At 41.6% G+C, this 15,379-nt stretch overlaps 1 protein-coding gene across 1 annotated transcript; it reads right to left on the bottom strand.

The window, feature by feature from the left end:
- Window positions 1-8,099: 8,099 nt before the first annotated feature.
- Window positions 8,100-15,135, bottom strand: LOC148894685 (G protein-coupled receptor 183-like). The gene is made up of 2 exons (XM_089003236.1): window positions 15,055-15,135; window positions 8,100-12,778 (listed from the first exon to the last, which is right to left on the bottom strand). Exon 2 carries the CDS (start codon window positions 12,761-12,763, stop codon window positions 11,636-11,638), a length of 1,128 nt encoding a protein of 375 aa, XP_088859362.1. The 5' UTR covers window positions 12,764-12,778; window positions 15,055-15,135; the 3' UTR covers window positions 8,100-11,635.
- Between the last annotated feature and the right edge of the window lie 244 nt (window positions 15,136-15,379).

The raw sequence follows: 15,379 nt of genomic DNA, 5'->3' as shown, positions 1-15,379 counted from the left end.
CGTTGGAGATTGTATGAACATCCCTCCTCTTCATCTGAATATCCAGACGCCTGCCCAACTGCTTCCCTGCTATAAGCCTGTCTGTCTAGCTGTTTTTTCTGCTTCTTTGCCTGTCTGTCTAGCTGTTTTTCCTGTTTATTTGGCTGTTCAACTGGCAAATCATTGACAGACATTAGGAGATTACGGTGCAACACACGGGTAGTTTTGTCTCCGTTTTCTGCCTGAACCTTGTACACTGGTCCATCTCCCACTCTTTCAGTGACCCTGTGGACTTTTTCCTCCCAGTAAGCCCGGAGCTTGCCAGGTCCACCCCTCTCAGATAGGTTCCTGACAAGTACACGATCCCCTGGCTGGAGTGCAATGCCTTTAACACCACGGTCATAGTATTTATTCCTTTTTTCAGCGCTCTTTTGACTGTTCTCGGAGGCAATTCTGTAAGCATCTTGCATTCGACAGGCCCACTTACGTGCATATTCCTGTCCGCTTTTTACTTCTTCGTCCGCTGTCAGACCAAAAACTAAGTCAATGGGCAACCGGGGAGACCTTCCATAGAGGAGGAAGAACGGTGAATAGCCAGTGGACTCATGTCTTGTACAGTTGTACGCATGAACTACATGAGGCAAATAGTCTTTCCACTCAGCTTTCCTTTCTTCTTGGAGAGTGCGTAGCATCTGTAACAATGTTCTATTCAGACGTTCTACAGGGTTGCTCTGCGGATGGTATGGGGTGGTTCGGGAATGTGCAATGCCAGACAACTGTTGAAGCCGCTGGAATAGACTGTTTTCAAACTCCCGACCTTGATCATGATGTAGTCTCTCTGGATAAGCGAACCGTGGAATAAAATCACTAAAGATTTTCTCAGCAGCTACCTTGCCTGACTTACTCTTAGTCGGGTAGGCTTGTGCAAAACGAGTAAAGTGGTCTACCAGGACTAGAATATACTCATAGCCTCCTTTACTTGTCTCCAGATGGAGATAATCAATCGAAATGAGCTCAAATGGGGCACTAGTAGTGATGTTGCCCATGGGTGCTTTTTCCGGAATGGTGGGGCGTTTCTGTTTAATGCAGGAACACTGGCGAATGACGTAGTTTTCTATTTCGTGCTGCATGAATGGCCAATAGAACCTCTGCCTTGCAAGGTTGATCACCTTCTCCAACATGACCCATGTCATCATGCAGGTGTTTAAGCACCGTCGACTTCAGCTGCACTTCAGCATTCGCCTTGCCTGGCCTGTACTTTATTGTGAAGTGGAAATCCGCCAATTCACCCACCCAGCGATGTCCGGCAGCATTGGGTTTGGCCGTGCTTAGAACGTACGCGAGAGGGTTATTGTCCGTGTACACAGTGAATGTGGGTGCATAGTAGAGATAATCTCGAAATTTGTCGCAGATTGCCCACTTCAACGCCAGAAACTCAAGCTTTCCAGAATGGAGATAATTTTTCTCTGAAGGTGAGAGTGTTCTGGATCCATAAGCAACAACGCGAAGTTTATCTCCCTGCTGCTGATAAAGCACAGCCCCCAGACCTTCATTGGATGCGTCCGTATTTAACACAAAGGGCAGATTAAAGTCTGGGTAGGCTAAAATAGGTGGACCAGTCAATACATCTACCAGGCGGGAGACCACAGCACTGTGTTCGGGGCCCCACTGAACAGGGTTACCAGAGGGAAGCTGGCCTAACTTGGTGACTTTCCTTTGGCGTGCAGCGGTGTTGTGAACTGGCCTTTGGTCAGGCTGAGTGGCCCCCTCCACCAGTTTAAACAGCGGCCGTGCAATCCTGGCAAAGTCCTGTACGAAGGATCTATAGTAGCCCAAGAACCCCAATAGCGCTCTGACTTCCCCTACATTGCGTGGTTCTCTCTCTTTTAACTGCAAAACGGCTTCCAGGTCTTTAAGGTCTATGCGGACACCATCACTTGACACAAGACGACCCAAGTACCTCACTCGTCGTCTGAACAGTTCACATTTATTCGGATGTTGCTTTATGCCATGCTCCCGCAGCCGGTTAAGCACTTTCCTCAGGTCCTCTACGTGTTCATGAAATGATTTTGAAAAGCAGAGCACGTCATCCAGATAAGGAGAGCAGCATTCGTCCCTCAGGCCATCAAGAACGTCCTCCATACATCTTTGAAAGGCTGCTGGCGCATTAGTTAGGCCAAATGGGAGGCGGAGCCACTCGTACAGCCCCCAAGGGGTGCTGAAAGCCGTTAGATGCCTGGAACTGTCATCAACAAAGCCCTGGTCGTAAGCGCTGCCTTGGTCAAGTATTGAGAACCAAGAGTAGCCCCCCAGGTTATCTAGCAGATCTTGAATGCGTGGGAGTGGATGACGATCAGGGACAGTTTTGCGATTTAGCTCCCTAAAGTCAACCGACACCAGCATGCAATTGAACCCAATCGAACAAATATATCCAGCATGCGTCAGATGTGCGGCAGCATTCGGCAAATGGTTTCAAAGAGAAAAAAATGGCCACATTGTTTTTGTTAGGATGATCCCGATTGTCACAGTGGCTACTTTGTTCGAAAATTTTTACAATATCAGCGAAGCGAACAGAAAATAAGAATAAAAAGAAAAGATGGTTTATATGCCACACCAAGTGACTCATAGATTAATGATGATAATATTAATAAATGTAATTTGAAAGTGTTTCTTATTGCAGTCATAGATGCTTCACAAGAGCTAAAATGCTAAATTAAATGTACGCCTGAAGACAAGCATACTTATTTGACGCCAAAAATCGATCTAAAAGGAAGCATGAGTAACGAGATTAAAACATGGAAAAAAAAGCATTATGGAACAATTTAGTTTTTGAGGTTGCGTCCCATGGGCCAGGGAGGCTATCTATCTGAAGGCCGGATGCCCCCCAGTTCTGAGTCTGGCTGCGGGGATGTCAAGGAGATTTGTGTTAGAGGATTGGGGGCTGCGGGACGGAGTGTTTTGGTGGGGGTCAGGAAAGATCAGATGAGGCCTTGATTGTGGGGGTATTTATGGGTGTGTGTGCAGCAGTGTGTGGAAACAGAGCGGAGACGAGAAACTTGTTTTAAGGTAGAAGAATGCGGTTTTGGTAATTTGGGTGTTGGGTGGAATGGTAGAAAGAGAGGTGCTTATCAATATGAACTCTAAAGTTGCAACAGTTAGAGGGGGGATTGGGTGCAGTTGTCGATGATATTCAAGTAGTATGAACAGTTGTTGATGTTGTGTATGAATTGTTTCCTGATTAGAATATTAGGAGGAGACGGGTTAGCCAAAGAGATGGTAAGGGTTTTTGAAGGTCCTAGAGAAAGCAGTTGATGGGAGATCAACTCCTATGCTGATTCAGGCAATGTAGTTGGAGATTTTTTAATGTTTAAGGGGAAAGATAGTTTTTGTTTGTTTTGTTTTTGTTTTTTCCACATCAACCACCTTCTTGCAGACCGTTTGGGTGAATTCCTGAGTAGGGGGACTGCAGACGGAGTGGCCAGAGACGGAAGGTTTGTATCAACGGTTGGAGACTACAGACGGGGGAAATGGGGTTCATCAGAAAACCACAGTAAGATCGAAATACAATACAGTGTCTAGAACAGGCATGCGCAAACTATGGCCCGCGGGCCACATACGGCCCGTTAGGCTTTTTAATCCGGCCCGCCGAACCTGCCCAAATTATAGTAAAAACAGTGTCTGAAACTCATGACAAAAAATTAGCGGACAACAGGGCAGATAACTGAAAAGTTGCCTGCCCCATTTTCCACAACTTGAGGCACAATGAGAAAACTAACCACATTAAAAACATTGTCACAAAGTATAAAGGTTTTTTTTAAATCAAGAATGTACCTACTACAAACGCTACCTTGCTTAATTTACGGTAAATGTGCATGGCTAGATCTGCAGTAGTCGATTGTCATTGTGGTGCACAATGCAACGTTTGCATTGCTTCCTACGAGCCACTAAGCCCCTTTCATAAGTCTCACGTACACTTTACAGTCACGGTTTAATGTAAATTTACGTTTTGTAGCGTCACATATGTTGTTAGCTTCTTTTGAATCTTTCTTCTGGGCTGATGTTCTGTGCATCTATTTTTGAAAATTATATGCAATTGCACGACTTTATAACGCTTGCGAAAGTCCGGAAGAAAGAAGCAGGCTTCTGATTGGCTGCCGTGCCGAGTATGCAAATTTCACTGCAGGTAGCCGATGTCTGTGTGCCCGGCGACGGTACACGTGTATTGTTTGCGCGTGAAGGCGAGGGCGTCAGTGAGTAGTTTGTTGAGCGCGCGGTCAGGACAAACCGTCTATGATTTGGCGGAATTTAACACAAGTAGGTATTATTGAGCTTGAATATTTCGTTGTGGAATAATATGTTTTGAATGTTGAAAGTGATTCCATATTTCAATAAATGTTGATTTCTTTAACTTTGCCCCTTCAATGAAAACTTATTAAAAACAGACGCAATCTTGATGAATCACAGTGCATATGTTATTTTAATCTATTTCCATTTCCTCCTCCAAGTATCTGCGAAATAGTATGTAAACGCCATATTCCTTGAGACAAATTTATTAACTGATCAGGGATATTTTTCACATTTGAAAGACAGTTAATAAATTGGGTTCTTACTGTGCTATGAGGTTTGTACACACTACATTTAAAGGACAACCTGCACCATTTTTTTGTGTTTCCCACTGACATCAGAAAAACGTTTTATAGCATCTAAAATACCCAAAACAGGCAGCGTGGTATTTTTAGTTAAATGAAAAACACCAATAAAAATGACTTCAAAATGAATCCGGAAATGGCCAGTTTCAGAACCCCCTTGTTCGTGACGTCACGCCAATACGTCTTGCCTTGCTCGAGAATCAAAACAATGGCTTCAGATTCGGAGAAGATGTTTTCTTGTTACTCATCCAGTTATGAATATCATTCAAATAGTTATGAAGAGGAAAACATAAATGTTTGCAATTGATTCAAGGAGTCCTCCCATATCAATTCGAGACGTCAAGGACAGCAATGTAGCACCCAGAAAATGCAGAAGATTGCGCCCAAGCTCTGTTGGAAATGGGCTGATTTGTCAGCTGGGAATTTGTGTCAGCGAATATCAAATAGTTGTCTTGGTGCAACACACAACGATTCACCATGGCGTTATTTATGTGTTTTCCTTCTAATTTCGCCATCAACACGGATCAACACGAAGTTTTCAGACCAAACAAAGTACCCAAAATGCATTGTGTGTCGCTTTCTCTGTCAGGGGCGGTCCAAACGTGACGTCACATGGGGATCGTCATCAACTCGTAAACATGACTTCGTGAATATTCAGTGCAAGTCTTAGAACGTAAACTATAGCTATATGCAGTGGAATCTTTGTAAAATATGCTCAGTCAAAGTCATTTGAAGTGATTTTATAAATTATGGACATAACTTGTCCGGAGGCGTCGGTTGTCCTTTAATGCTTTAGGTTTTGTATTTCCGGCCCAAATACTCCCTCCAAATGCTCCTGGCCCGGCCGGCCCCTCTGTCAAATTTTAGAACCCAATGTGGCCCGCGAGTCAAAAAGTTTGCCCACCCCTGGTCTAGAATCTGGAAATTATATGGTGGTGACCTCGAGAGATATTTTAAATGGGTGAGGCTGCGCCAATTGCGCTACTCAGCCTCGAGGGTCACCGTAAATTGTGCCAGGGGTTCCACGCCTTTCGAGGTGGAACATGGCCGAGAGCTCCCCGCTCCATGTAAATGCATGGATCCGGGCGCTCCTCAAAGAATGGTTCATTGAGGAGACATACGCTCATTTTGTGTTCTCGTCCATTATTTTCAGGAGCAGACTGGACATGATATACCAGGCTGCTACCACAGACGCGTCGAGGCTGGTGACGGAAGGGGCCACCAGATGACCAGAGGGACCAGTCACGCAGCCTATCTAGGGGTGTGGAGTCAAGCGATGTGGAACTCGTATCTCAAGGCCTTTGGACGGAAGGACCGATCTGGATTTTCCCTGCATGCTAAGATCAGATTGCATGCTGACGTACATTTTATCCCAATATCGTTGTTCTTTTCCCAAGAAAAAAAAGGGGCGGGGATGAAATGAGAGATGTTCCCAAATTTGTTTTTAATGAAAAAGAAAAATATGTTTTTTAGGTATATTGGTTATTATCTGGTGTCTTCAAATTAAGTTGAACTGTTTCCAAATGCCCACCGTGATTTTGAAACTGTCATGAATGAGCAATTTGTTGAACAGTAATTTAAAATGACACTGCAGTCATATAATCAGACTAATGAAAATGCAACTTTGAAATATATGATTAAGAGGGACTGGGGGGTATATATATACATACATGCTTCCCATTGATTGTTAGGCTATTGCGGGGAATGTCTTCTGTCTTGTATTTTACCTATATACACATATCCCAATAGTATGGACACATATATGCCATTATATTTAGTATTTTTTTCCACATTTTTTCACACTCCACGATCACTGTCAAGATAATGTTTGCTATCACTTTTAAAAATGATTAAGAGGTGGGAATGATGGAGAATAATAATTTATCATGTTTAAAAGTGCCGTGCTTTGCTGACCAACTAAACAATGGGACTACAGTCAAAATCGCAGATGGCCACAGTAAATCTGAGTGAAACAGACACGGCAAGGTGAACTGTCGTTCGTCTCCATCTAGATTCTAGAAGGTCCCGGCCTTGCACAGAATTTAGGGCTTTAGATACTCCTTTTTCACCAAAGTTATTTACGGCTTAAACAAACTGCAGAAGCGCCAGATTACAAACTTATCAGTTCTTGGAAAAGACAACCAATCAAAATGTCTTATGTTTTACTGCTTGCAGCTGTTGGTGCTCAGAACGCCCAGAGGCATGGCATTATAATCAAGAAAACTATGTTTACTAATATATCACTGTAATTTACATATACTCTCAATAAATAGCTTGGCAGAGGGGCGCAGAATTCAGACGTATGTCATCTGATGACTGCGTCTCCTGCCGGCAGTGGGGACAATCTTTCTGGTTCTGAGTCTCTGTCCACGGTGTCTGACTGTCATATCTCTGACAATGAGCTGCTGGAAAGGCAGCCACTCTCGCCGCGCCGTCTTTAAGTCAAAAGAACAAGAAAAAACAATTAAAATTAACACAGGTGTTCATGTGTTTACTACCATATGCAGAAAAATTTTATTAGCTTTCATTTGGTACCACTTTCAATGCTATAGCATCATCCTCTGGAAAGCTGCAATGAAAATAAGGACATAATATCCCAAATTTTGCAGCGTTTTTGATAAAACGTCGACAATAAAATTACATGGCTCTTGAGGCAGGCATAGCCAAGATCACAATAACTGGTATATTTAGCTAATTTAGACCTTGGAGAATGGGAATATCAGTTTCCATATGTTTGAAGAAAAAGGTCAATTTTGAAGAGGTCTAACGTACATCAGTGGCAAAGCCCTCTCTGTTGGCCTAAAAATATCTGAATCACGGACTGATGTTAATTATATGTTGACCATGAATAATTCCAATTGTCTTTCAGCTTCCTTTCATTACTTTTCCCCTGTTGCGTTGCTACTTAAGCATTTAACCATTTACATTTCGGCCATCATTTGTTACCAGGGTCAGAAATCTACCTGTACGCCTTCACAATCAATATTTTGCATTTGATTTTAAGATTGTGACATTTTGATCAATTTAAAATTAAAATTAGCTTGGATAACCCTAAACCAAACAGTGACCGTAATTAGTTGATTTGTCGTGAAAGCACTGTATTTTCTGCACTTCAATATTCTTAAAAGCTCACACCGCACCTTAAAATCTGATGCTGCTTGTGTATGATTAATATGATCATATGTCAACCCAAAATGGCTCCTTGTTAGAGCTGTGCTTACAGCGGAGTTAAATCTTAATGTGATCCAAGATAGCCTTGGTTTATGTTGTATCCCTTGACTTCCTTCCTTCAGCCTTGGTCGTAACTTTTCCTCTCCTTTTGGTGATACGAATCAGCGGACCCCTCGACTCCCTAGTGCCTGCAAAATTATGCCTATCATATTCCACATCTGCTCCCTGACCCATCTACTGAAAACAAAGCATCATTGATAGTGATTAACTCAGTATTTTAATGTTCATCATACAATGTTAAAAATGGCTAACTACATGTATTTATTTCCTTCATTTCCAAACAGAGGACTCCGGTTCTTTGGACTGATGGTTAATTCTTTAATGTGATTTCACATCACTTTAACCACCACGGTAGAACTACAAACAAGTATAAAAATATAGCTATTATTTACACAAACATTTGGACTTTACATCAATGAAATACAATGTATACAATAAAATCGTACAAACCACTTTGCCCGCTTTCTGACCGAAATAGAAGTTTTGGTCTTTGTCCTTTTTATCATTTCCTTGCTAAACAGTACAGCGATAAAACATGTCCATTCTCGCTGTCTTCTCAGTGAAATGAAACTTAAATAACGAAGCGCGGAAAAGTAAAGCCTGTACCGGAAGTGTCAACAACCCAACTAATGTCAAGAAAATAAAGTACATCAATCTGCTGGTCAACTATGGAATAGCAGTCAAACAAATTTATCAGCTGCATTTATACGCTATGTCAATAACACTTATGTGTGCATTTGAACCTTCTCTTGGCTTTTTCAGCAAGGTTAAGGGTGCCAGCGTGTCATTTTAGTGCAAAGACTGTTTATTGAAACTAATGATTGGAACCAGACAGCCTTGGTCCCAAAATGGGTTGTGGAGAAGCATGGTTGTTGCTGAAAGAGTAGATCCTGTGCAACCAAACAGGAAAAACAATGGGACATCCCTCAGCAGTAATCGTGGCTTATGCAACCTTGACCGAACCACCACGTTGAAAATGTCCCTCTGGGGGATCCAGCTGTGGCTTCGCAACTCTTCTTTGTGTGATATTGCTCACGAACGACTACAAGTGTCCCATTCATGTGAGTGAAACAGACACATGCCGGTATTTTCATTTTGAAAGTTATGTACTTCATACAATATCTTTCGTAATAGATGACAACATGAATACGCCCAAAATGCAGTCAAATTGCAAAAATGTTGGTCAATGCAACATCATCATTTGATTTAATTGCCTGTTTGTTACAATATAGACATTTTTCGGTCACTTTCAAAACCAGAACAGGTCTGGCTGCTGACAATGACATAATTTGGTCATGACATACATGAAAATTCTGATTTGTACTCAAAAAATAGTCTCTACCAAAATTAATATAGGTCCTACAATGTTAACTCTGTAGGGTCATTACCTACCAAAGAAAAACAAAGAAAGCTTTAGATTGTAAAAAGATCAACCAGGCAAGTAAACATGTTCATGAGAGTGATTTAAAATTTATTGTGTCATAAAGTTTTTATTGCTATAAGTTAAAAGAAAATGAACAATGGGAATATATGCCTTTTAAATGCCAGAGAATGAAATATTTATTTAATTTTTAAAATTGCTTGAAAAACAATTTCCTTGGTACTGCAATGTAATCCTTGATTTCAAATGCAAGTTGGTGAAATGACTTCATTTCAGTTGACAACAACAAGTATGCACACACAAAATATTTTAGCTCTGTCTATGTGCTAACACCTGCAGTGTAATTTCATTTTAACTCCAATCACTTTCTGAATTAGAAACCACATCTGGGACAGGAACAACAACTGTAGTTCTACTTGGTAATAACAAATTCAAACATTGGTAAGGTGCAGAAAATGTGTCTGATTTAAGAAAATTAATCTTGTCTGAAGGCCATTTACAGTATATCTTATCTTTATATTTATCATTCTCAGTCCACGTAAGCAGTATGATTCACCACTCTTTAAAATTGTTTTGGTGCATTTTCAACAAAGTCTCATTTTACGTGTTCTCGTCATTCAATGCCATTGGGGAATTGCATGTTTTGTTCTTAATGTGAAAACTACATGAACTATTAATATTGCTTCACGAGACATTAAAGCAACATATATGAATTTTCATGCATGCAAGCCCTCAAAAAAACATACCTGAAATGACAAATTTGAAGAGTGATCATCCATCTGACTAAAAAAATCTGTCATGTTGCCACCCACCCTTCACATAGCAGCAACATTTTCCTGAAGATATGACATGCACCATCACTGTCTTGGTTTCATCTTACATTGGCAGTTTCATCGAAAGTGAAAGATTGCCACAATTCCACCCTTCTCCCCTTTTGCTGATGAACATTTAACACAGAAACCTGGGTTTCTTTCCTCTGTGTTTTGTACACAAGCTGTGACATAAACCTTTGATGCTGTCATCTTCGCAATCAAGTGAAGTCTCCTTTTACGGTTTGCATTTTTTTTCTTCCATTTGATTGCTGCTTTGGAGTGCTCTAGACTATATACGTAGGCTGAAAGTCTATTCTCAGTAACAGTAAATACATTATTACCATGTCAATTAGAGTCAATGGTGTAAGTTTGATGATGGTTTGATTTATAAACCATCTCATCATTGGCATGACCTTGACAGCCTAACATTTTTTGGTATTTATTTATTTAAAGGACAACCGACGTCTCCGGACAAGTTGTGTCCATAATTTGTAAAATGGCTTCAATGACTTCTACTGAGCGTATTTTACAAAGATTCCACCGCATATAGCTATATTTTACGTTTTTAAGACTATTCCGGAAGTTTTGTTTTTGAGTTGGTGACGAGTCCTCACCCTACGTCACTGAAGGAACCGAGAAAGGACATACCTTGCATCACCTCAATGAATTTTGCGGTACTTTGTTTGGTCTGAAGACTTCGTGTTGATCCGTGTTGATGGCGGAATTAGAAGGAAAACACATAAATAACGTGATGGGGAATCGGTGTGTGTTGCGCAAAGACTTTTACGGTGTATTTGACAAAACCTCCCAGGAGACAATTTCCACGGAGCTTTGTCGCGCTCTTCTGCCTTTTTTTGGGTACTGTGAGGACTAAAGAGTTTGTCACTACATTTCTCTCCAGATGCATCAAAATGACCGGAATAAATTCTTTAAGCGGTTGCAAACATGTATGCTTTCCTCTTCAGAACTATTTGAATCACATTCATAACTGGATGTAAAAAGAAAGCATCTTTTCCAAATCTGAAGCCATTGATTTGATTCTCGAGCAAGGCAAGACTTCTTGTCGTTACACCAGGAACAAAGGGGTGGGACCTTCTGAAACTGGTCACTTCCGGGTTCAATTTGAAGTTGTTTTTGGACACTAAGTCATTTTTATTGGTGTTTTGCATTTGACTAAAAATATCATACTGCGTGTTTTGGGTATTTTAGATGCTATAAAGGGTTTTTCTGATGTCAGTTAGGAAAAAAAAAGTGATGTTTGTTGTCCTTTAAGAAATGACATCTGGAAATTGCAGCTAAATAGTACAAAAATGAAGTCGTTTAAGACAAGCGGTATGGCTCAAGTCTAGGTTCATAGTCTGACATTTTTCAAGGTTCGTACAATCTTTACTAGTTAATGTCATTGGCAACACTTTCACTAGGAAATTCTTGTGAGGTAAACGGTCAAAGTTCTAATCGGTTCGTTTCGAAACCAGATGGCCAAACAGATGCTGCCTGTGAGGCTCTTTGAAACATTCCTGGTGGACATTTGATCTCCGTCGCCCGAAAAGTCTTTGTTTCAATCCTTCGCCTACTCTTCTTGTTTACACATAGAGCTGCGACCTCCTCTCCATCAGCTTATCCTTGGCTGACCCAGCAGCAGAACCGCTGAGCTCCATGTTGTTGCCATCATTAATATCCTTGGAGGGGATTTCGGGCACTGTTTTGGCAACACTGGACACGGACATGCTGACTTCCAGTTTAAGCAGCTTCAGAAGCTTCCTTTTGTAACCTTTGCATGCAAAAAAATAGACGAAGGGGTCCAAACAGGCATTGAGGTTCATCAAGCACACCGTAATATGCAGCGACACTTGGAAGGAAGTCAGGTCGGTGCAGTCCAGGCTGGACACAAGCTTGCGGATCATGTACTGCAGTATGTTGATATGATAGGGACTGTAGCAGACCACGAAGACAAGCGACACACAGCAGATGACGCCGATGGCCTTGCGACTGCGCCCAGACTTTTCCGTGAGGTGGTTGGTCTTCGCTGTGGAGTATAGTTTGGAGCAAAGGATGGAGTAGCACATTAGGATAGTGATTACAGGGATGATGTAACCAAGAAAGACTCCACCGATAAGGGTGGCTGCAATGTGGTCTACTTTCTCGAAATTGGGGTATTCCATACAAGTGATGTAGCCGTCTGTTTCGACATTGGTCAGTGTCATGCCAAGAAGTGGGAGTGTTTGCGCCAGGACCAGCAGCCACACGCCGACACAGATGTAACGCACGTTGGTAACAGTGCGAAGCCGGGAAAAGCGCTGGGGCAGGACGACTGCGATGAAGCGGTCGATGCTCAGGCAGGTCATGAAATTGACACCGGCGTAGGTGTTGATGTAGAAGATAAGGCCTGAGATTTTGCACAGAGTCTCACCCAAGGCCCAGTGGAAACCCAGCGCATAGTATGTGATCCTTACAGGAAGTGACAGTGTGAAGAGGATGTCCGAAATCACCAAGTTGAGTGAATACAAGGTGGTGGAGTTAATCTTTTTCAGGTTGGGGCGGATGACGTGCAGCGCCAGGGCATTGCCCAGCAGACCCACCAGGAAGACAGCGCAGTAAACGAGTGGCATGAAGACTCGGGCGTAGCTCCTGTGGTCATACAGAGTGTCGCAAGAGGAGCTATTGTCAGCGGACTGGTGGTCACCCATCACGGGAGAATGGGTGGAACCCATCTTGGTGTTCTGATTCTTTGAAAATGAAACAGAACAAGACAGTGTTTGTTAGAGGTAAAAAAATGTGTTGTTTTACACTTTGTTTTGTAAAACCACACGAGGCACCCATAATCTGAAGAGGAGGAGGAAGTATGGCTAATTATTGCTCCTTTCCGTGATTCAGGCTCGCTTCCTTAAAAGCTTATTTTTTGTGACATAACAATTGGTTTTAGACATTTCAGCAAAAGTCAAGAACATAAATGACCAGATACACCTCTTGAATTATTTGTAATCTTTTTGGAAATCGAACATGCTGTTTTGAAGCTTGAGTACCTGACAAAAACATGGGATAGCAATTCCATACAAGAAGGTCGGAGTTATACAAATCCCAAACTTCATAACTTGGAGGCACACATGCTATCTTAGACCACTGTGCTGGCATTACAGATACATGGCTATGCGAATGTGATACACTTTCAGTGGATTACGTTTGTTTCACTACAGTCATTCTGAGAAACAGTAAAACTGTGGGGTAGATAACATCTCTCGAATCAGAATGCCTTTGCCCTTGTGTTTGTCATCCTCCATGAAACTTTTTCACATTTTCTGAGATTTGCTTGTACGGTATGTCATTTATATGTCACCCTATGTTTATGCAATACAGCTACATATGTCAATCTGCTTTTCTTATACTTGCATTATGTACAGTTTTTTTTAAATCGTTTCTAGCCTCTCCCCCCCCCCCCCCGCCCCCTTGCACTATGTACACTTTTTGCCCTCTCAAATTGCTGCTGTGGACTGCTAATTTCCCCATTGTGGGTCTATTAAAGGCTTTCTCGTTCTAATTCAGATTTTCCAATACATTGTAATTCCTGATAACAAAAATAACAAAAACAATGGTTGCATTAGAATTTAGGTCAGAACTATTTTGTCTGCAAACATTGATTCCAAATTTTATAAAGTTAAAAGTTGTATTCCCCTTGGTAAACTGGCGTGTCACCGACCATGGCCATTTTTTTTTTGCAGAATTAGCATAACTGCTGTCCACGGTCAAAAACCATTATGCCATAGAAATCTTGATTGCATTTTTCTTTCAAACACAACACTTACATCCTGTCATGTGGTAAAGTGAGCAATGGTCTCTTCAACTATTTATTTCACACATGGAGAACAATAAAAGCTATAAAAAGAATCTGCACAACCAATCAATAGACGGATTTGTTGACATTCTGTTTGGTGCAGCACAGGTGTCAATGTCAAGGCCCGGGGGTCATTCTGGCTTGCTGCATCATTTTATTTGACCCGCAAAAGCAAATCAAATTGTCAAGTCCTATTTTGCTTGATGAAGTCCGAACCAAAATTTCAAATTGTCACATGTAAACCATAAGAACAGTCATTATTCTTGACTTCAGATTTGAAATCTAGTTAGTTATTAACTCATTCACTGCCAGACGTGTAAAAATGTGCCCGTTTTTTTCACTCAAATTTCAGGACCCATCCAATATTGAGTTTTAGGACTACATAAACATTCAATGCAGCGACAGATACCTTAGACTCTCTTCTTTCATCAGAAAGAGTTAATAAGTTATGTCGGTCTGGTGTAATGTGAGGTGCAAGTAGGGACGGCTGTACAAAAGGCAAATGCTGCCCCCTCTTGGGAGGAAAAAAAAATGCTAAAGGTCTTTATTGGCACCCCTCCCCCCCAGTGCAAGAAAAAACAAAACTCGAACAAATTTGGGAATCACGCTTTATAGGCACCCCCTACCCCTCTGCAAAAAAAGAGTTGATTCCTAAGTTATGTGGGTCTGGAGTAGGTGCAAGTGGGGGTGCCAATACAAAAGGCAAATGCATCCCCCTCGTGGGAGGGCAAAATATTGCCAGAGGTCTGACCAGCGCTTTATCGGCACCCCCCCCCCCCCCCAAGAAAACCCAAAACCCAAACAAATTTGGGAATGGTGCTCCGTCTCATATTTTCAATTCCTGAATAAATTTGGGAATGGCAGCGAATGAGTTAATTTGTTTTGCGTCAAAGTGGCTCATCAGAGGCCCGCAAACAATATTGAGGGACTCAACTTAACTGAGAAAGATCAGTTTCAAAAAGCCATCACTGCATATAAAGGGCTGTTGTACATGAAACAACTATCTTATACAAAACAATAACGCAATAAATCAGCAACAAAGACGATAGAAAGCACCAAGCAGTAAAACTAAGAATCTACATCCCATAACTGACAAGTACACAGGAAGAACTATCTTTAAAATGGCATTGTAGGCCTCTTGGTTGAATATCCAAGCAACAAAAGTGTGCTTACCTCAAAGTTATGCAGTGTTTTCTTTGGCTCCACAGCACATGGCACCAAGTTTCAGAACATACCAGACGGCTTCCCTTTTGCAAGGCCCTCCTGCAAAGCCACATGTACAAAACAAGAGATGCTGATTCGCTGCCAGTGACCATGGTGACAAAATATCCTGTTATTGAAAACACCCACGTATTACCACTCACTACAACTTTATCTATTGAACATAATTATTAACGAATCATCAAATGCAGTGAAAATTTATAGTTTAGGCACTTTGGGTAAGAATTAAGTCTTGCCACACTTTACAAGTCATTCAACAACATATATATGTATATAT

Source organism: Hippocampus bargibanti, linkage group LG08, assembly GCF_051943395.1.
Source record: "Hippocampus bargibanti isolate YZ-2025 linkage group LG08, ASM5194339v1, whole genome shotgun sequence".
Lineage (NCBI taxonomy): Eukaryota > Metazoa > Chordata > Actinopteri > Syngnathiformes > Syngnathidae > Hippocampus > Hippocampus bargibanti.
The sequence above is the reverse complement of the archived record's forward strand: the minus strand, read 5'-3'. Positions and strand labels throughout refer to the sequence as shown.